The sequence below is a fragment of the Pleurodeles waltl genome, chromosome 2_2 (assembly GCF_031143425.1).
Source record: "Pleurodeles waltl isolate 20211129_DDA chromosome 2_2, aPleWal1.hap1.20221129, whole genome shotgun sequence".
NCBI classification, from domain to species: Eukaryota; Metazoa; Chordata; class Amphibia; order Caudata; family Salamandridae; genus Pleurodeles; species Pleurodeles waltl.
This window is the reverse complement of record NC_090439.1, coordinates 508839078-508861232: the sequence shown is the minus strand read 5'-3', so window position 1 is coordinate 508861232 and position 22155 is coordinate 508839078. Positions and strand designations below refer to the sequence as shown.

The 22155-nt window shown below is 48.0% G+C and overlaps 1 protein-coding gene across 1 annotated transcript in view; it reads left to right on the top strand.

Annotated features, from left to right (window-relative positions):
* The window catches only part of TMEM241 (transmembrane protein 241), a 533877-nt gene that overhangs the window by 248817 nt on the left and 262905 nt on the right, over positions 1-22155 (top strand). The window contains exon 10 of the mRNA XM_069220019.1: positions 21576-21611. Coding sequence (XP_069076120.1) covers positions 21576-21611 — 36 coding nt within the window. The remainder of the gene's footprint in view (positions 1-21575; positions 21612-22155) is intronic.

Below are 22155 nucleotides of genomic sequence, written 5' to 3'. Positions count from 1 at the left end.
CTATTCTTTCTCTTTTCCAATCGTCGTTCTTGAAGACGATACTCGATGGTAAGTGCTTGATCCATCAGACCACGAAGATCTTCAACTCTGGTGGAGGGTACTAACTCATCCTTTATCTCTTCTTTAAGTCCTCTGCGAAACAAAGTCACCAGAATACGTTCCACCCAGGTGGTCTCTGCCGCTAGCTGACGAAAACGCGTAATATATTGAAGGACATCTTGTGAGCCTTGTTGGATGTCACATAAGGCTTCTTCCGCAGAGGCCTCCAATCCTGGACGACTGAACATTTGTTTGAAGCGATTCACAAAGGCAGAATAGTCCAACAATACCGGGTCGTTGGATGATACCATCGGGGTTGCCCAGGCCAAAGCAGGACCGGATAATGCACTGATAAGATAACCCACCTTTGTCCTGTCATGGGAGAACTGGGTAGGTCGGAAGGCGAAATACACCGTTAATGCATCAAGGAATTCACGTAGTTTAGTTGGTTCACCAGAGAAAGGAGGAGTAGAGGCGGAGATAGTCGGAACATCGCCACTGCGGAAAGCCAAAGCCTGTCGTAACGCAGCATTTTCATTACGTAGTTATTGCAATTCCTGAGCTTGTTGCTGAATAGTTGTCAGAAGAGATTGATCAGGATCTGCAGCAGCCGCCACCGTATCATCCATGGTGTTAGAGGACGTCAGGAGAATTTGGCGCTGCAATCTGTCACGACTCACGTACTGCTTATGCCTGGAATCCGCAGATCGAGTGGCGTGGGTCTTGAATGTTCGGCCTTGGCCCAGAAAGGGGCGATTCTTTCTGGTAGCCACGGTGCTGTTGGCAATGGAAACACCAAGAACAGACCGTGCCCTTCAGAAATAGCGCCAGAGGGAAAAAAAACCTGAAAAGGGGAAAAAACCTCCAAACAGATAGATTCCTGAAACAGGAACAAAAGAACAGGAATCAACAGAGGCAAAATATAAGTAATACACAGAAATGACGAGATCCAGAACCGATAGGCTAAGAATCAGGAGCGAAGACACCATCAAAACAGAAAGTGTTGCAGCGCAAGGAAAGAAAGAAAACACATCCCTTAAATACCACCAAGCAGGAAACGACCAACAGGAAGTAAAAGGACACCATCTTAGATAGGGAAAAGTACATAGAATAGAATAGACTAGGAACCATAGAGAATAGAGAACAAGGAATGCTGGGAAGAAAAAGGTAACATGGGAAAGGGGAAAAAACATGAAGGAAGGTTCAACCAGATGTCCCAGAAAAAGAAGAAAAGAACAGAAAAGGAAAGAACAGGTAAGAGGGGTCAGGGGGCACGAAAAACGCGGTGCACAGAAACAGAGCGAGGCCCCATGCCCAATCTGGGGCCTCGCAAGGTACACAGCAGCCTGCGGGCGCGCCGCGTCCTGCAGCCGCGTTGTGCGGCCCGAGCCGAATGTTCAGCTCGCGCTGCAGTACGCGGCGCGACAAGCTATTACTTAAACTGAATAGTGGATTCTGCACAAGAGGTCAATGGCTCGAAGCAACATTTATTTGAGGGGATTTCATCAATGTGTAATGTAATCATCAACAATAATCAATATAATCAAAGATCTCGAACCTCAGGCAATAACCACACCAGTTTATTAAGAAGAATTATAAAATGTATTTCCCTAGATTAATAAGGCTAATGTCATGAAAATATCTCTCAAACCCAAATGGCAAGCATATAAAATTAATAATGGTTGATTAGAACGTCTAATATATCTAAGTTTAATCAAAACAATCAAGCAAACAATCTCCAAAACAGTAACACTGATTAGCAACACCAAAATCGGTAATAATGGCAATTTATGCATTTGTACAACATTCAAATGTGTCATTATAAATGATGAGCATTCAGTATTAATACCTACACTATCCACAAATTAGCATCAACTTGTTGGGCTTCTTGTAAAAGATTTTAAAAACACAAATTTAGAAAAATCTCTAACATCATTAATATGCAGCAATCAGATTATAAGTTGCAGCTGGTACCTGCAAAGCAAAAGAGACACATATAACAAATAGTTGTATACTTTACCCTAATCGATAACAACATGCAGACTACTTCAGCTAGGAGACACCATCAGGTATGTCTTCAGAAGAATCGGGCATAACGCCAACTAAACCTACACTGTTAATACGACTCGGATCACCAAGCCTTCAGTTCTCCAATTCTAAAATCTCAAGTCTGCCTGAAGAAAATCCTACTAAGGTTGTTATACTAATCTTTAAAAAGCTTATGATTGGTCAGTTCATGTGTTGGTTACGTTTCAGCCAATGGTAAATTTAATTGATAACCTAAAATACGACAACATAACATCAACTAAGATATTTTCTCAACAGTCATTTTTCCTCTTCCGTCTCGTCTGTAGTTCCATTGTTCCATCTCGTCTAAACTTCTCTTCTCAGGAAGAAACTTTCTCACTTGTTACTTTTACTTCCATCCTCGAGGAAGAAAACATGTATTAGTAACATTCTCAAACAATTGAACATTCAACTTATTCAAAGATTCAGTTCATCATGGCCTTGTAAGACATAATGCAGCAACCCACTAGGGGTGGCTGTGAACACATCTATTAGAGCATCGAATACACTTTTATGTAAGCATTGAATTATGGAAAATAACTACGACATTTAGTTAGAATTTTACTCAGTTAGGAACAAAAATAAGCCGTGACAACCATTTTCAAAAGTCACCCGTCTTACACATTAATTCATTAAGTAATTACAGTAGTATGCTAAAATCATTAATAAACATGTTAGAAAAAATTCACACTCTCACAACAGTCACAGTTGGTGGGTGGGGCAGCAACATTTTAGTGGTAGTTGAGTGCTTTAGGTTTGAGACAGTACCTCCTCCTAGGTCTAAGTGAAGGCCCTGGTGCCTAAAATCTCACTCTTTATGTTATGAGAAAGTGGCACCTGTTGAATGTCTCAGACACCAATGTAGTTACCCTTAGTTAACTTGGTTCATAAAATGGTCTTTTCACTGTCATGGCTACATTTTTAGCACGAATAGTCACATTGATAACATATGGTCTTGCCAAGTAACCTCTCTGCAGCTCAAAACGGGGTGCATATTTCCATCTGCCTCTACTAGAACTCTAATATTAGTGTGCAGTAGTTTAATCACCATGTGGAGACTTGAATGCTGCATAAGTCCTAGGACTGGATGGGCTCAGTGTAGAATTCTTCAAGTATTTTTACAGTTTCACTGCTGGCCAGATTATTAAAAGTTCAAAAAGAATTGCTGGCAGTAGGAGAACTACCCTCACCTAACCTTCACCATGGGGGAAGTTAGAATCTCATATTACTGAAATTTAATAATGATCCAGCCTTAGGTCCTTCATATTGCCTATATCACTAGTAAACAAAGATAGCTGTCCTGGCTGAGTCCCATGCACAAGCCTGGCTTTATCTCTAGCAGATAAACCAAGCTATAAATTGTGCCCCCGCATGCACAGTGTTGTCGTCAACAATATCAGTTCAGTTGTCATCAGTAATGTCATCAATGATGTCACAAACCACGTCATTAAAGTTGTAATCTGTGAGGTCATCATCATAATTCTTTATTCGTCCATCAGAGATACACATAAACATACAAATCCTACACATATTGGTACAATTCATAGCAATACAAATACATAAATATTCAGACATAAAACAGCACGTTAAAATAGGAGTCCTTCCTTGCGACATACCAGATCAGATTATGTACAATTCATTAATGATTATCAATGCGTCGATTTCCTAGAAAAGACAGCTCATTTCAAGAAGGATCCCACTCTGCCGCACATTTCTTCATCTCGTTAACAATTAGAGGTACCTGAGGGCTACTTTTTAGTATGTAAATTGGTGCTTCTGTAAAAGTGGAATTAAAAACCTTTTGGTATAAATACCATAGTATTTGGGGAAAAAAGATAAAATGTCTGAAACCCCATCACATGGACACGGACGACTTGATGAAGCGCACGAAAATGGCCCATGGGAAAGCACAGCACATATTTAATTATCCCTGCTCTAAGCCTAAAAAGCAATTCTCTAACCCAGTTCTCGAGTGAAAGGAAAAGATAAGGTTCTAGGCGGACACCCTTTATCAAGTTTGTGGCGGCTTTCACAGTAGATTTATAGGACTCCTTGTTGCCCCTGGGAAGGCGTCTTCTTTCAGGAAACAATGTACTAATTAAGTTTTTATTCAGAGTAATAAAAGCTGTGTTACCAAACAACAACGAATGACCCAGCTCTGCCAGAATTCTGTTGACATAAGCAGCCCATGGGATAGTGAGACCTTCAGTGCAAGCAAGACAATCTTTTATAATTGAATGATTCAAGCTGCCTCTAGGGTTAAGCTAAACAGATAACCATAAAGACAATGGGCTTAGTTTGATATGATCTTCTAAATAGGGGAGACCGAGCTCTTCGTGACATACAAAATGTGAGGCTGCGTTAGTTAATTAAAGAATTAGCTCGCAAAAGGGGTTCGCCTCAGCCTGTAATGTAGAGGGATTAGCATTACCCCAGAGCCCTTCTTGGTACACAGCAACAGGTGAAAACTGCAACCCTTAAACTTCGAGAAGGGTAGTAATAGCCTTACAGCCGACCAGCCAGGGCAAATTAAAGAGGGCAGCTGTAGCTTTACAAATCCTCATGCTGCAGTTTGAAGCATGTGTACCCCAGCAACCAGAGGAGTTGAATGAAAACCCTAGATAGGAAGACTGTTAAACATACCAAACCGACATCCATCAAAAACCACGCTGGATGTACCCTGGTGTTTGGCGCCGCAGATCATTGTATGTGAATTGCTAAATTAGTTTTTAAATCAAGGTCTGCCATAAACTCTACAAGAGAGCATACTAACATACGAAAAGCCCTAGGTGTACATGCCATCACTATCAAGTCAACAGCTTACAATAATGTGGGAATGCAAACTTTGTTTATGGCAGGGACATGCCTATCTGAAGTTATTAAAAAGCAACTTTATTTGTTGATATATTAATTGAATAAAAGGGGAGCAAGAACCCACCCCTGCCAAATGATGCATGAACAGCTAGAAGAATTTAATAGTTCCCAGTTCGCACCAATCCTAACACTAGAAGTTAGATCATGAAGCACATAGAGAAAGTGCACAAGTGCCTTGTTGAACTCCAGCTCTGGAAGGGTTAGCTACAGTTAGGTACGCTTGACACAGTCAAAAGCTGTACACTGATCCATAAATGCAAGGTAATGACAATGGTGTACTTTCCAATAATAAGAGCCAATTTCAAGCAGTGCTCCACTGTACCTAAGCACTCATGGAACCCGCATTTACATTGATCAAAGATATTTTTTATTACTGACCCAGTTTCTCATTCTGTTAAAAATTACTTTACTCAAGATTTTCACAGATGTGTCTATCAGAGATAGGACAGAGGCAACACGGATCAAGAATGATTGCCCTTCTTAAAATTAGGGACAATTATTTAGGTGAACCATGGTCTCAGTAAAAAATGACTATCTTGGATTTTAAAAACCTTAGTCAGTAAAGTCCTTCATCTGTTCAATCTAAGCTCTAATCCACCACTGCCACACCCCAATCTAGTACTTGTGGCACACCGTTGTTTCTGCCGCATTCTCTATCTTACTCGATCCTCCACGCCATACTCCCCAGCGATGGCATTACTGGGAACACACAGAGGACGAGTTCTAGCAATCATGACAGAGCTATCTTCATGGCATCCAGCTGGCTTCCACATGCTGGGCAACCTCTTTGGCGGCGGAGCCTTAATCGCCTATGAATCCCTAGTGACTGAAGTAGGCTTACCTTCCTGGCACTTCCTTACATACAAATCCCTGGTTGGAGCATTAACAAGTAGCTGGGGCGACATAACAGCTGAACCCCAAATGCACATTACCATGCAATACCTGCATGTGATGGACACAGGTCGCCACATTACGCGGTGCTTAACAAACTCACTGAGACATCACACAGCAACATCACTCACGCCCCTTTGCTGACACTGGGAGGCAGACCTGACATGACAATGCACGCATAAAGGTTGGGCTACACCGTTGGCAAGCCTTAACACATGTGCCCCGAAATGCTAGGTTTAAGCTTATACAATACTACATTGTACACAAAGCATATCTGACCCCGGCTAAAATTAATAGATAATTTCATAGAACAGTGGTTTTCTTTAAGTTACCATACTTAACTGTGACGTCACTTTAAGTGGATTTCAATAATTTTTAATGCAGAGTAATATTTTATTACCATACATAATGGCAACTCTCTGCAGCCAGGCCCTGAGTCCAGCCCTTTGCGGCCGTCCAACCCTCCTCCATGCATGGCCAAATGCTGTGTGCAGTGTTGGCTTGGCCGCTGGGCAAGGCCCTGCATCCAACCCTCCCCTTCCTCGCCCCCCCTCCACCCGGGTAGCCAACACTCCTGCCATGCGTGGCCTTTCCCTGTTTGTGGTAATCCATTTCAATCACTCAGGACCTACACCATCCTTTTTGTTCTTTTATCAGATCCTGCAAGTTTCTTGCCAGCATGGACCTTTTGCTCCCATGGGACTCCAACTGGTTTGTGGAAACCTGCCAAAAGTGTGTGTTTTAATTTGGCACCAGGATGGTCCCTCTGGGACCTCCCCCCCCCCCCCCCAACAGTCCCTCTGGGACCCCCCCCCCCCCCAACAAGTTCCAGGGAGTCAGGGTACCCAAACCCTGCCCTCTTAACCTTATTTATTTCAATTTTCAGCACACAGGGCCAAATCCCCATGTCCTGAAACGGTGGCTGCAACATTTCTCTTCATGTTGTCGCAAGGCAATGAGCGTGCAAGCTTCAGGAAAGAGGCAGCTAAAGGGAACAAAAGACCTCTTTGCCCTGTCAGATCACTCTATTATTTGAAGCTCAGTGATTGCAGGACTCTCACAAGCCTACTGTGAACCCAACCATCTAGATAGACAAAGATTTTGAACCTTAACTTTTCAAAAGCTACTCAACAGATTTACATGAATTCACCAAAATCTAGTGTTCTGCCAAATTTGTAGTAATCCCATTGCTGTTTTTTTTCCTATGGAAAACTGCAAGACCAAATTGAATTTTGGGACCCCATCCCCTTTTCTCAAAAATGTTCCAGGAAGGAGCTGAGGTAGGTGAACATTTTTTTTAACCGTTTTGTGAAGATTTGTGGAACGGTGCCAAAATTATTAGCAAACTAAAAAAAATGCTTTTCTTATGGTACCTCAATCCTAACTAGCCCTACACAGTGACGCCCATCACTGTCACATATATATCAGGGGCGGCTCCTCCATATGGGCGGAGGAGCGTTGTCCCCCGCCAGCAGCAGCAGCAGCTCCAAGCCTTTTCCCCAAAAACTATAATAAACTATGTTTATTATAGTTTTTGGGGAAAAGGGGTGGGACCACGGGGATGATGAGCAAGGAGGGGGAGTGCTCAGCACTCCCCCTCACTGCGCATGTATGTTTGGCCGGCCGTCTCAGGCCGGCCAAACACACATGTGCAGAAGGGTCTCTCCAGCCCAGCAACAGAGTTCCTGGGCTGGAGAGTGTCTGCACAGGCTCCCAGTCTGCCTGTGAGCCCCGGGCTAGGCGCTCCCAGCCAATGCATTGGGATTGGCCGCAGGGCAGGCTGGGAGCCTGTGCCTGGAGTGATCGAGGGAAGAGCAGAAGAATGGAGCGTCGCAGGAGTGGAGGTAAGTGTTTTTTTATATATTTTTTTAATGTGTTTTCCCCCCATGTGCTGCCCCGCCCCCTCGGCGAACCGTGTGCCGCAACTGATATATATATATCTCTAAATATATTTATAGGTAGATACACTCCCTTACCTACCCAGAACCCTAAAAACGTCTTAACATTACCCTCCCGTGAACCCTAAAAAACCCTCAACTGATTCTTAATGCTACCCACCCCTGAACCCTGGCTATAACCACAATCCGGCAATGCCAGCGCTCCTTCTTCGTATGGAAGTTTGATAGTTGCTCCTTAATCCTGAGGTGTGAGCCTCAAGTTGCATCAATAACAACTCTGCACCATGAACCTAGTACATTAGATCAGAGGATGATTTTATGTGGTGCCCCCTACACCTTTCTGCATTAAGCTAACCACCCACAATCTCATTTCCATCCCATCTCCTGCACCCAGGTTCTCTGTGACAAATCCCACTCTCCGTATCTATCCACAGTTGAACCAAATTATATTGAGATGCACACTTAAGTCATTTTAGCATCTAATATGCAGGTTCGGAGAACCAGCCCATTCTTTACTCTCCAGCATTAGAAAAATCTACTGTTACCTAGGTCATTCCTTGTGTCCCTTGAAGAATGACTGGACCCACATAAAGTCTAAACTTCCTTTATCTTATTGTAAGTGCCAACAATTCAGAACCTCTAAGTACTTTCTTGGACAAAGTGCCACAGCTTTAGTGAAGTTATTAGGTTGCCTTTAATGAAAAGACCCACTGGTGTGGGGCCATGTCAAGGTCTGAATCCCTACTGGTGTAGGCAAAGCAGCCCGTGTGACTCAAAAAGAGCTTTCAAAGGACTGTCAAAGGAGTGTGTAATCACATTCTTTGGGCTCTTCAAATACTGAGTGAAAAAGCAATCTTTGGTTGCTTGTGCTCATAGTTTGAGACTAGTCTTCTCTATTGAATTGGGCCCCCTATTGTTTCTAACTCAGGGTCAGGAACTTTTTACCCCATGAATAAATCATTGTGTTGCATTGTGCCTTTAGCCTTATCCATTATTTGTATACAACAGATTTCTCTGTGTGCCAGTGGAGGCTCGTATGGGTTAAATAATGCTGACGAGTGCCTCCGGCGTTGCTTTACTGCGTTCTAGTATTTGTAGGATAGAGTTACATCCTCTTCTTTGGGAGACCTGCACCTTCCAGTTGCCATTTTGAGCTTCAAACTGTGGATGATTTACAAAGAGCGATGAACTGTCATGTTTATTTTGGGAATAGCCACGGTATTCTTGGCCGCCGTTGATGGCCTTGGCTGATGGAAGGTCTTGGCCAGCCCCCTGCTGCAGTGCAAGATGTTTAGAAGAGTTATTTCCTCATAACTTGAACCTGTTCAAGATGACATGCCTGCTTTCTTTCGAAGTTGTGTGTTACGATTATTTGTATCCGACTTCTGTATTTAAAGCAAACATCGCAGGCAAATAACTTTTTTCCCCAAAAAAATCTTGATTTTAACTGCATAAGGCATTCGATGGCACAGCCAGACAGACGGCACGATCTTCTCTGCTAACCTCAACAAGTAACGCATCTTATCAGGATACTTTTGTTATCTGGAAAATACACCTGGTGGTAGTATTGAAGATAATGTTTTCACGCCATGGCTCAACGCTCCCAAATGTCTTTTGTGATTTCTCCATTTTGCATATTTGGTTTATTTTATGCAGGAGACCCTTACGCCTTGGGGGGATGTCAAATTTAGCAAGAAATAGTAGCAAGAGTATTTTTTTACTCAGAAAAACTTTATCCGGCATAAATATTGACATTAAAGATACAAAAATAATGCATAAAAACCAATAAGACAATAAAATAAATGAATAAATATACCATACCATCGCAGCAATACGACCTTAGCACAAGCTTTGCAGACAAAGCATTACTAGCGATGGCTGATAACATGGCATTATAGGTAGGTGTATAAACTGAACAAGGCACAGCATCCGGATTAGTCCGTCACCACTCCTCCAGGGGTATCGGAGCGTTAACATTAAAACCTAGCCCTCCATAGATTTTCCACTTTAATAATGCATGAGTTGAACCAGAAGAGATATGGAAAACGTGTGCCACGGGCGGGGTAGCGGAAGTAACATCACATGCCCTTTGATCCCCATTTTCACCCACAGACATATACTTACACTTATACACACACTTACATTCAAAAGCATTTTTACTTACCTCAGCTGCCATGGGAGGGCATATTTACATTTGTATTACACTAATAGTTAATGACATTTTGTTTTATTTTAATATTTTATTATTATTATTCACTATTAGTGTAATAACAAATTGACAGAAATCAAAGAAAGTCCCAACTGGCGTCCATAAGGATGAGCTGCCACTGTGTTCCTGGCACTGAACTTGCTACTTCCGAAGTCAGGGGTCGCAAAGACAGTGCCAGGGTCGCAAAAGGGCAAAGCAGGGGTCTTAGCTGCGACCCCTGGCTACCCCTAAATGACGTCCATGATGTGTGCCCATGTTAAGGGCACATATTTGTTTTTAGGTTTTGCATTTTTTTTACTTCAACTATGTGTGTCTTGCAATCAGTGTTCTCAGTAGAAACCACACAATTATCTATGAATTAATAAAAAAGAGAAATCATAATAATTGAACTCTATAGTAATGGACGTAGGTATTTGACCAGTTCATACAGATATAGAATATAACTGAACTATGAAAATATTTGAAAACTGACCACTTAAGTGGCAGCCACACCCCCCCAAGCACAAACATCCCTTTTTCATAATTACCCTCATTTTGAATTCAAGGAGATTCCTTACTGAAAAAAGCCAACTGCGTGGTGTGGTTAGTCCGTTGAAACAGCAAGCAGTTAACATTTCAAGCATTCTGCCAGGTCGGTTGGACTCAGTCTCAACTCCATAAAATATGTAGGTTGATGTTTATAGTGATTTACAGTTTAGTTCGGTGGCTTTTGAAAGTATTTCCTTCTGTGGAATCTATTATGACGTCTCAGTTCCTCTACCCTGAAATTATTTATATGTTAACAAGGAGTTGCAAAATACTGTTTAACTCTTCTTTCATTTAGGATACTACTAACAGTTTACCCTGAAGCACCCCTTTTAGCAGCCACTGTCACTTGTCACCTTTAACAGTGAGTCTAATGTACAAATGCATTTGACAGATGTGCCCAGTGTCTGTCTGTGCGGGCAGGATCCATGCCAGATTCCCAAAATAGCACATTTGACAAACCTGCATACAGTGAATCTGAATGAGACTAAGGGGACAATGTGAAATTGTGCACACAGTTTTTGCGACCTCTCTCTAATTTTGCAATGCGACCTACATATGAATAAGCTGCGTTGCCAAATTTTCAGTTGCAGAGGGTGCAGAACGACCTGTGTAATGAATAATAATTAGGCATGGTATATTTGTTATCCCTGTGATCAGCTACAAACACCAGGATAGTGGCCTACAAGGAACAGCAGGTAAATACTAGGCAAAATCCTAGCTGAGCGGTACGCCCAAATTCTCCCTCGCCTAGTCCAAACAGACCAAAGTGGTTTTGTGCCAGGGCTCACCACATCGCAAAACATCCTGAGTCTGTTTCACATACAAGACAGGGTTCAGGGTCTTCATCCTAGCTCCGCCTTATTAATACTTGATGTGGAAAAGGCCTTTGACACACTGACATGGCCATACCTCTTTGAGGTCCCCACTGGTATGGGCATGGGACCCAAACTCTTAGTATGCACCCAACTGCTTTACACAAGTCCATCGACTTCACGCGGATGTCCGAGAGTGGGATATTCCACTTGCGGACAGAGTGAACACGGTTTCCCTCTACGTGGATGATTTGCTCTTATACCTCATAGGAGTTACCACGGATCTTATGCTCACACAGCAGCCTTACTGGCTACCTGCCCCGCCTGCCACTCTTCTATTAAAATCTTGCACTTATGACTGCTTGTTCCCTACCACCTAACCCATCCTGGTTTCCAGCTCCCCTATTCATTGGTAGTTCCTTATCTGTTTTACCAGGCCACACTATGGGGGTCATTCTGACCCTGGCGGTCGGTGATAAAGCGGCGGCCAACCCGCCAACAGGCCGGCGGTCAAAAAAATGCAATTCTGACCCTGGCGGGAACCGCCAACACAGCCCGCCGCATTAACACTCCGACCGCCACGGCGGAACAAACAAACAGCGCGGCGGTCACCGCCAACAGCCAGGCGGCAGACAATGTACCGCCCACCCTATCACGACCCACCAATCCGCCACCTTTTCCGGGGCGGGAGCCCCGCCGATAAAAACACGGCGGAAACAGACATTTCCAATGGAAAACGCTCACCTCGAGACACTCCACGCGGAATCCGGACAGCATGGAACCCGAATTGAACATCATACCTGCTCTCGTCTACCTGCTCATCTACCACGAGTACGAACTCCGGCGCAGACGTCAACGGTGAGTACTGCACCTACGACACACGGGAGGGGGGAGGAAGAAAGGTTACAGGCATACACATATGCGACCCCCCCAATATGTACACACCAATGCAGAGCAGGAAGTCACAGTGACACCACACAAAGACCCTTTAAAAATACAATGACACAACCAAATTTGGAATCAATTTTCATGTACAAAAAAAGCACCTGGAAATAATTGAGCAACCGTGAAAAATATTTACAAAAACCAAAAAGATATACACATCAGTGTATCACTGAAGTAACAAGTCCTGCACATCCTACGAATCTAACATGTCCGTGGGCCAAGGTTCTGCGAAACAAGGGCAAAGCCCACACAAGAGACCTGAGTCCTTTGGAGAGAACACTGCAGGGGCATCTGATGTCAAAACTACAGGCACCTCAGGGGGAAGGGAAGGGGGGGCCACCACAGCCACATGAGTCCACGACGCCAGATCCACGAGGAGCCACCATGCCCACTGTACCATCCTGGGGAGTGCAAAGCCACAGTCTCTCAAGTCTCTGCAGTGGGTGGGTTGCCCACTGGACCATCCTGGGGAGTGCAAAGCCGCCACAGTCTCTCAAGTCTCTGCAGTGGGTGGGTTGCCCACTGGACCATCCTGGGGAGTGCAAAGCCACAGTCTCTCAATGTCTCTACAGTGGGTGGGTTGCCCACTGGACCATCCTGGGGAGTGCAAAGCCACAGTCTCTCAAGTGGATTACAGAGTCCACTGGTCAAGGAGGAGGCATGGTGGGCACAGTGAACCATAAACAGTGCCTGAGACGGCGGGACCCAGCGCAGCGGTGCATGACATGGCGATGTCCAGCGGAGCGGTGCTTGAGAGGAAGGGCCCAGCGGAGCGGTGCTTGACAGGAAGGGCCCAGCGGAGCGGTGCTTGACAGGAAGGGCCCAGCGGAGCGGTGCTTGAGACGGCGGGGCCCTGTTCAGCAGTACCTGTCTTCACGGCGGGGCCCTGTTCAGCGGTGCTCTTCTGCACGGCGGGGCCCTGTTCAGCGGTACCTGTCTTCACGGCGGGGCCCTGTTCAGCGGTGCTCTTCTGCACGGCGGGGCCCTGTTCAGCGGTACCTGTCTTCACGGCGGGGCCCTGTTCAGCGGTACCTGTCTTCACGGCGGGGCCCTGTTCAGCGGTGCTCTTCTGCACGGCGGGGCCCTGTTCAGCGGTACCTGTCTTCACGGCGGGCCCTGTTCAGCGGTGCTCTTCTGCACGGCGGGGCCCTGTTCAGCGGTACCTGTCTTCACGGCGGGGCCCTGTTCAGCGGTACCTGTCTTCACGGCGGGGCCCTGTTCAGCGGTACCTGTCTTCACGGCGGGGCCCTGTTCAGCGGTGCTCTTGCAGTATGTCAAGGGAGTCATACCTGGCCTGGACACCCTGCTCACTCGCCCTCCGACCGTGCTGTGTCAGGCCCCTTCGGGGAGTGAGTCCTGGGCCCTTTGGTGTCGTCCCTTGCAGCCGGGATGGGGCTTGTGGGGCCATCCTGCTCCGCGCTCCTGGTGGTTGTCCTCTCCGCCCTGCTGTCCTTCCGCTCCTTAGATGGGGCTCTCGGGCCCTTGCCTCCCCTGGCTGCTGTGGCCGGTGAAGTGGCCGGAGTCACCTCCTTGGGGGCAGCCGTCTCTGTCCGCTCACGGCGGCCCTTCAATTTCCGGGTCCTCTTGCCTGGGCGGGGCTGGCTGTCCCCTTGCTGCTCACCGAAGTGTTACTGCCGCCAAAGGGTGGACTCCACATGCCATGCACCACTTGCACTGTAGAAGTTGGGCTGGTGGTGGCTGAGGTGCCCTTGGGACTTTTCCCAGTTGGAGGGGGTGGGTCGGGGGAGGGAAAGAGGTCAAAACTGGAGAGGTAATTTTTCTTGGGACCAAGGTAAGGGGTAGGAGTAGTGGTGAGAGAAGTGGAGGAAAAGGATGTGGTTGTATGAGAGCCAGGTGTGCTGTCCTTGGGTGCAGGTGACTGGGACGTAGGCTGTGGTGAGGTGGTTGGCTGTTGTTTGGGTGTCTGCCTGCGTTTATGTGTCTTGGAAGAGGGGGTGACAGACACAGTGGGAGAGGACACAGGGGACGTGTAAATGCCAGTGGGGGTGGTGACTGCAGGTGTGCGGACTGTAGTGGAGGGTTTGCTGGTGGTGGAAGAACTGGCTGATGTTGGGGTGCATGCAGGTGTGAGTGTAGACGTCACAGGGAGGGAGGAGGGAGACGAGGAGGACGGGGACACAGAGGTGGTAGTGACTGTTGATATGTCTGCATCTGTGTGTTGCTTGGGTGAATGCTTGTGTTTTCTGTGGTGCTTATGTTTGGATGAGCTGGCCTTGGGTGTTGAGGTGTGTGCAGGCTGGTCTGATGGTGTGGATGGGATAGGTTGAGGTACAGGAGACAGAGAAAGGGTGGAGGCAGATAGAAGAGGGAGACTGGAGACAGGGACAATGGCTGCCGTCAGTGTTGAGGCCAGAGCAGTGAACGCTCGTTGATGGGCAGCCTGACCCGAATGAATGCCCTCCAGGTAGGCATTGCTCCGATGCACCTCCCTTTCCACCCCCTGGATGGCATTCAGAAGGGTAGTCTGCCCAACAATGACCGTCCTCACCAGGTCAATGAGCTCCGCACTGAGGGCAGCAGGGGTAACAGAGGCAGGGGCTGAGGTGCCTGGGGCGAAGGAGACGCGCGCCTTCCTGGCCGAGCGGCCACGGAGCGAAGACTGAGGGGCTGCTGGGAGGGCGGTGCTGGTGCGCTGAGTGGCGGCTGTACCTGTTGTTGCGGGGGGCACAGATGGTGCCGCCACCGCTAGGGAGCTCCCAAACGAGGACGTGTCCGTGTCGCTGGTGTCTCCACCGGCCCCCGTTGTGGTGCTCCCCTCGCCCTCCGGATCACTGGTGCCCTCGGTGTCTGTGTCAGTGCCCACCGGGGCCTGGTGACCTGCAGCTCCCTCCTGCTCCGACGCCAAATCTCCTCCGCCGGATGATGCTAAAACACAAGAAGACAAAGATTTAGGGTGGGGGGAGAAATGAAACAAAGTTGAGTGCATGCCTTAGCAATACCCTTTGCGGAGAGGACAGACACAGGTGCCTCGTGCACTAAGTCGCGAACTTGGGGTACACTACTCAGTACTTCTGACTAGGCAAACAGGTCTAGGGACAACACACGCGCACATGTGTGATGCTGGAGCATGGGTAGCTGCACTTGGCACCCTACAGAGGTGGGGGGCGGGGGCACAGGGCCATGCCTAAGGGAGCGGACTACACTACAGAGAGCGCCCTGGCCTAATGTCACCCACAGCCCTCCTCCCCCACCCAGACGCCTCCAATGCGCATACAGATAGGAGAATGTGCGGATACTCACCCCCTTGTGTCTGCTGTGCTGTCCTCAAGCGCCCATCCAAATTAGGGTAGGCCACCGCCAGGATCCGGGACATCAGGGGGGTCATGGTGCGACTGGCACCCCTCCTAGGTCGGGAGGCCATCCCCAGCAGTGTTTCTGCGGTCTTCCTCGTTCCGCGGCGGATGTCCTCCCACCTCTTGCGGCAGTGGGTGCCCCGTCTGTTGTAGACCCCCAAGTTCTGGACTTCCTTGGCGATGGCACGCCAAATATCGATTTTCTGGTGGGCGCTCACCTGTTTGACATGTACAGGGTGGGAAAGAGAAACCGTCACATATCTGCATGTTTGGAGTACATGCCCCCCCCTCCCCAACCTTGTCATGGTTCCCATTCTCTCATCTGTCGTGCGTTGCACTCCTCATTCCCTCCACACCCCACCAACTTACATCCCCCCCCCTCCACACAGGCATAACCCATTCAATGTGCACTGAGTGTACTCACCTGTTGGTCTGGAGGACCGTAGAGTAGCGCATACTGGGGGAGGACCCCGTCCACGAGCTTCTCCAACTCTTCTGAACTGAAGGCGGGGGCCCTTTCACCAGTAGCAGCAGCCATTGTCACTTCCAGACCGAGTTCACAGCAGCACTTGCAGTATAGGTCCTCTCCTGTGGATGATCAGGTCTCGAATGATTGAGCAGATAGAAAATGGCGGTCACGCCCGCGGTGGTGCGTACCGCGGCGGTGCGTCCCGCGACCGCCGGCGCACATCGTCATTGGCTCCTGAAACCCATAGGCTTCAATGTTAACCAATGCGTCTTCGCACAGCGGTCTTCGACCGCCTACCGCCACGGTGTGCCCCGCCAGCGCAGTGACCTCACATCCCATTGTCCCACTTCACAGGTCAGGTATCGGCCATTTCAAGGGCCCACATGGCTTAATTTCTAATGCGTCACACAGGCCTAGGCCTTGCAATGGCACACATACAAACATATCAAACCATACATTTACCTGTACTGTGCAAGCTGTGTTGTACGTACCTGTGAGTGGATTGACTCTGTACTCCATATTCTCCTTCCTAGGCACCGTCCGCTGGGACTAGCGATGAGAAGGAGGAATCCTCGCGTGTACCGGCCGCTGGTGGACCTGTCCACAATGGAAGAACGCAACATAATACTACGATACCGACTTGACCGAGCCTCCATCCATGAACTGTGTGCCCAGCTGGAGCCAGCCCTGATGTCCCCCATCCGCCAACCCACAGGAATTCCCCCTCTAGTGCAGGTTCTGTCTGTCCTCCATTTCTTTGCAACTGGCTCATTCCAGACAACAGTGGCCATGTCATCTGGGATGTCTCAGCCTATGTTTTCCAAGATCTTATCCAGAGTGTTGTCTGCCCTGATGAAACTCATGCGGAGCTACATCATTTTCCCAGAGGAGGGTGATTTGCCTACAGTGAAAGCTGATTTCTATGCCCTTGGACACATCCCCAACATCATTGGTGCAATTGATGGGACCCATGTGGCTTTAGTCCCCCCAAATGACGATGAACAGGTGTACAGGAACAGGAAGAATTACCATTCAATGAATATCCAGGTGGTCTGTTTGGCTGACCAGTACATCTCCCATGTAAATGCCAAGTTCCCAGGGTCAGTGCATGACGCGTATGTTATGCGAAATAGCAGCATTCCCTATGTGATGGAACAGCTACAGAGACAGCGTGTGTGGCTAATAGGTGACTCTGGTTACCCCAACCTGCCGTGGCTATTGACCCCAGTGAGGAATCCCAGGACCAGGGCAGAGGAACGGTACAATGAGGCCCATGGGCGTACTAGGAGGGTGATTGAGCGAACCTTTGGGCTCCTGAAGGCCAGGTTTAGGTGCCTGCATATGACAGGTGGATCCCTAATGTACTCACCAAAGAAGGTGTGCCATATCATCGTGGCGTGCTGTATGCTCCACAACCTGGCTTTGCGACGCCAGGTGCCTTTCCTGCAGGAGGATGGTCCAGATGGTGGTGTTGTAGAAGCCGTGGAGCCTGTGGAGAGTGAAGAGGAGGAAGACTCTGAGGACGACACAGACAATAGGGACAGAGTGATACAACAGTATTTCCAGTAACACACAGGTAAGAATCACCCACGCCATTTCACAATTGCTTATAGCCTCCTGCATCTGTACTTTCTGTAGTTCCCCACAGATGTTTGTCATTAATTTTTGCCTTTCCCTTCCCTTCTCAGTGCTGTCTGACTCAGTACCTGACTTCTGCTTGGTTCGCCCATGAAATACAGCGTATTGACATTGGTATGTTGTCATGACTAATTGACAGAACAGAAATGGAACAGTAATATGTAATACATTTGTTAATAATACAGCATGACTCAAAACAGATTTGTGTGCAAAATGTGATTTATTTACAGTGCTAGATATCGGTACATGTGATTCTAAGGGTGATGGGTGGGGGTGGATGAATATCCATGGCAGAGTCCAGTTCTCAGTCTCACAGGTGCATTGTCCTTTTGCCTGTGGAAGGATGGAGCATAGGCAGTTCATGGTTGGACAGGGTGGCAATGTGGGACAGTGGGAAGACTTGAGGGGGTATGTCCTGCTGGCGGGGGTCTTGACATCCTACTCTGTCTTTTTTTTTGGTCTCAGGCTCCTCTTACGGGGTGGTTGTTCTTCAGCAGGAGGTGGGGTTCTGGGGGGCTGTCGAGGTGTTGGGACCTCCTGTCCACTAGCGCCGGCGGAGGTGGTAGGCTGTTCCTGGTCCGGGCTAGTGACAGGGGCCCTGTGTGGTGCACCATGGTCCCGCAACGCGTCCTCTATCCTGTGGAGGGCCAGGACGATGGTCCCCATTGCGGTCCCGATGATTCTCAGCTCCTCCCTGAACCCCATGTAGCGTTCCTCCTGCTGTGCCTGGATCTCAGTGAACCTGGCCAGTACCGTCGCCATCGTTTCTTGGGAGTGGTGGTATGCCCCCATGAGGGTGGTGAGGGCCTCTTGGAGAGTGGGTTCCCTGGGCCTCTCCTCCCCCCCCCTGTCGCACAGCAGCCCTCCGAGCTGCCCGGTTTCCCCCGGCCTCTGTCCCCTGGACGGTGTGCCCGCTACCACTGCCCCCAGGTCCCTGTTGTTGTTGGGGTGTTGGGTTAGCCTGGGTGCCCTGTAGTGGCAGACACACCGCTGATTGAGCTGTCCTAGAGACAGAGGCATGGGCCTGCTGGGTGGGAGCTGTGCTGGTGTTGGCAGAGGGGGTCGGGTCTGATGTGGCCTGTGGCTGCCTGAGGGGAACCGACTGCCCAGAGGTCCCCGATGGTCCGGGCTGGTCATCAGGTTCACTGTCGACAGAGCTGCTATCCTCAGTGTGGGCCTGTTCCGGTGGTGGGATGGACACTTCTGGACCCTCCTGGCTGGTGTGTTGTCGTTCGGGTCCTGCATGGGGTAAGAGAGTTTGGTTATTGTTTCTGTGTGTGCAATAGCGTGCGTGTTATGGGTGCCCTTGTCCCCCAGTGCAGGCATTCCCTTGAGGGAGGTGTTGTGAGGGTAGTTAGTGGGGGGGGGGGGGGTTAGTGCAGTGGTCATGCTTAGGTGATGGGTGCCCATGATTTGTGTTGGCATGCAGGAGTTGGTGTTGGGATGGGTGGGTTGTGCTGGTGAGACATTGTCAGGGAGGATGTGTGCTGGGGGGTTGGGGGTGAGGGTGGGGGTGTGGGTTGGCATGCTGGTGGGGTGGGGGGGATATAGTAGTTGAGATTGGACTTACCAGAGTCCATTCCTCCGGCTACTCCTGCGAGGCCCTGAGGATGCAGGATGTTCAAGACCTCTTGCTCCCACGATGTGAATTCGGGAGGGGTGGGTGGGGGTCCGCCGCCAGTCTTCTGGACTGCGATGTTGTGCCTGGAGACCATCGATCGGACCTTCCCCCGTAGGTCGTTCCATCTTTTGCGGATGTCCTCCCTATTCCTGGGATGCTGTCCCACCGCGTTGACCCTGTCCACGATCCGCTGCCATAGCTCCGCCTTCCTAGCTATACTGGTGTGCTGCACCTGCGAGCCGAAGAGCTGGGGTTCCACTCTTAGGATTTCCTCCACCATGACCCCGAGTTCTTGGTCCGAAAAGCGTGGGTGCCTTTGGGGTGCCATGGGGTGGTGTGGGTGAGGTGTGGGGTGGTGTATGTGATGATAAGTATGTTGGTGAGTGGTGCTTTGTGCTACTATGTGGTGTGTGTGATGGTGTAGTGTGCCTCAGTGTGTCTTGCTATGGATTGTCTGCTGTGTCTCTCTCTCCTTCTCTCAGTAATTATGGTCGCAGGGGTTTGTGGGTGATGTGGGTGTGTGTTTTATAGTTGGTTGATTGTGTGGGAGTGGTGTGTGTATGTGTATCAGGTGTGTGTATTTCAAATTGTCCAATGTGGCTGTGTTTTGGTGCTGTGTGTGTATTCTGACCGCAGCGGTGTGTAGCGCCAATGGAATACCGCGTTTGAATGACCGCCGTGTGGATTCGTGGGTCGTAATGGCATGGGCGTATTTCTGTTGGCGTGACGGTGGAGGTTTGGTCATCTCCAGTTTCTCGCTGCCCGCTGATGTGGCGGGCTGCAGTGGAGGACGGATTTTTTGAGGTTTGGCCGTTGTGGGTCAGAATGACCGTGGCGGTTAACCGCGGCCGCGGCGGTGTTATGGCGGTCTTCTGACCGGCGGTAAGGGCCTTTTACCGCCGAGGTCAGAATGACCCCCTATGTCAACTACTAAACCGACACACCTCATAGAATGTGCACAACTCCTCAGAGTGGTGTTGTTGCTCTCACTAAACGCATCTGAAAAGTACTTCCTGAAACAGTATCATGTATTGCTGAATGTCCTTTAAGCATTCTGTTGTCCCATGTTTGTAACCTGTATTTGAAATCTTAATAAAAAGATTTAAACAAAAAAATACAAGGAACAGCATATCACCACCCCTATGTTTCCATTTTCAGCCAGGTTTTGGTTTTCTTAAGCAGTCGTGTTTCCTTATAGCAACCAGTGCTGCTTTAAAAAGGAATGTTTTCCATTTGGGCAGACATGGGAGGAGGGGGGCTTCCCCCAAGCTCCGGACGCGATTCACAAACGGGACACATTCCCCTGTGAATCATTTCCCACCCCTAATAATGTATGTATAACTAAACAATTGTTTGGGATTGCAATTGCTGTCACAAGCAACTGATGCATTCCTATCTGAATCAGAAATATGATCGGGCAGCCGTTACATGCGCCCTCCTATTTGGGTTTCAGAAAGGATTGCAAAGCCGTTTTACGAGTCAGAAAGAATTTTCAGACTTGTAAAAGATATTTGTAATTCTTAAAGCCCTTTTGCTGTTGCAAACTTTCTGGTTTAGTGAATCGCAGGGACTACACTCACAAAAGGGCTTTGTACAATAGCCCTCAATATTCATACCCTTGGTAAACCCGAAAATGTGTTGTGACTCCTTCCTTCATTTAATCCCTGTGTTTAGTGCAGGGGTTCTCCAAACCTTCCTGTAACAAGAGCTATTTATGTTCAATGAAAATCATCCCGCACTACTAATATTAGTGATGAAGAAGTGGCCACCCCATTAGGCAGGGTTGACTGCCTCTGAACAGGTAATACAAAACAGCCGTAGCTGCAGCACCCTAGCACCAAGGTATTAATGTGAATAATAAATCTCTCCAACTCAAGCAATGGATGTAATAACATTTTGAAAATTCAACCATTTTTCGCCAAACACTTTATGGGTACTGGAAATAAACACATTTTTATTTCGGAGAAATGCCTTTTCGTTGTGGCGTGCACATATTAATTCAAGCTTCTGTGGTAGTAGGCTGGACTGCACACAGTAGAGCTACTCACAGGAAGCTGGAGAGCTACTGGTAGCTCATGAGATACTCGTTGGAGATGCCTGGTTTAGATCATTAGTCCTGATTCAGTAGAATACGTGGAAAACAGACACCAATGAGCCCACCTCAGTTGGAGATTACGTTACATTCTTAACACGTTTGCTGTTTTTATTAAACTACTTTGTTGGCTTTTGTAATATCCTGCCAAAAATAACAATCTGTTTATTTTTTTCAGCGACCTTGATCAACAATACATAAACTATATTTTCAGGTAAGCAGAATCTTGATTCCCAAGTGAAGGGTAAATTATTCTTCTAAGTGATGCATTACGCTTTAGAAATGTTATTGCAGTAATGACTGGCGGTGCTGCTCTCCATGTGATCAAATGTTAAAGTAGGGGATGAACCCAAGAGTTGCAGTTACAGGGTTACATTTTACTGCACTTAACGAACGTGGTTCTGCCGCTCTGATACTTGGGTATTTTCCACATACAGAGGCAAAGTGGGGTAAAATGTGACAAGTGCCAAGTATCAAAGTTTGATGTGTGAACTACCTATGCATCGGTATGCAGTGGAAATGCTAAGTCAAGATAGGAAGTGCCATTCTGGTAGTCGGAAGTTTCCTAAGTAGGCTGCAGGCTAGAAGGTTGGTATTAGTGCGGGAAAGCAGTAGTTAATTTGTAAACAAAAACGTGCCAGTGCCCAAAGCTCTTCTCTGAAACATGCAGCTGCTGCATTTAAATGTGGGAGCACAGAATACTGAGGCAGTGTGTAATCCTGAAGCCATCTCTGGCCTCTTTAATCCATTTACAGCCA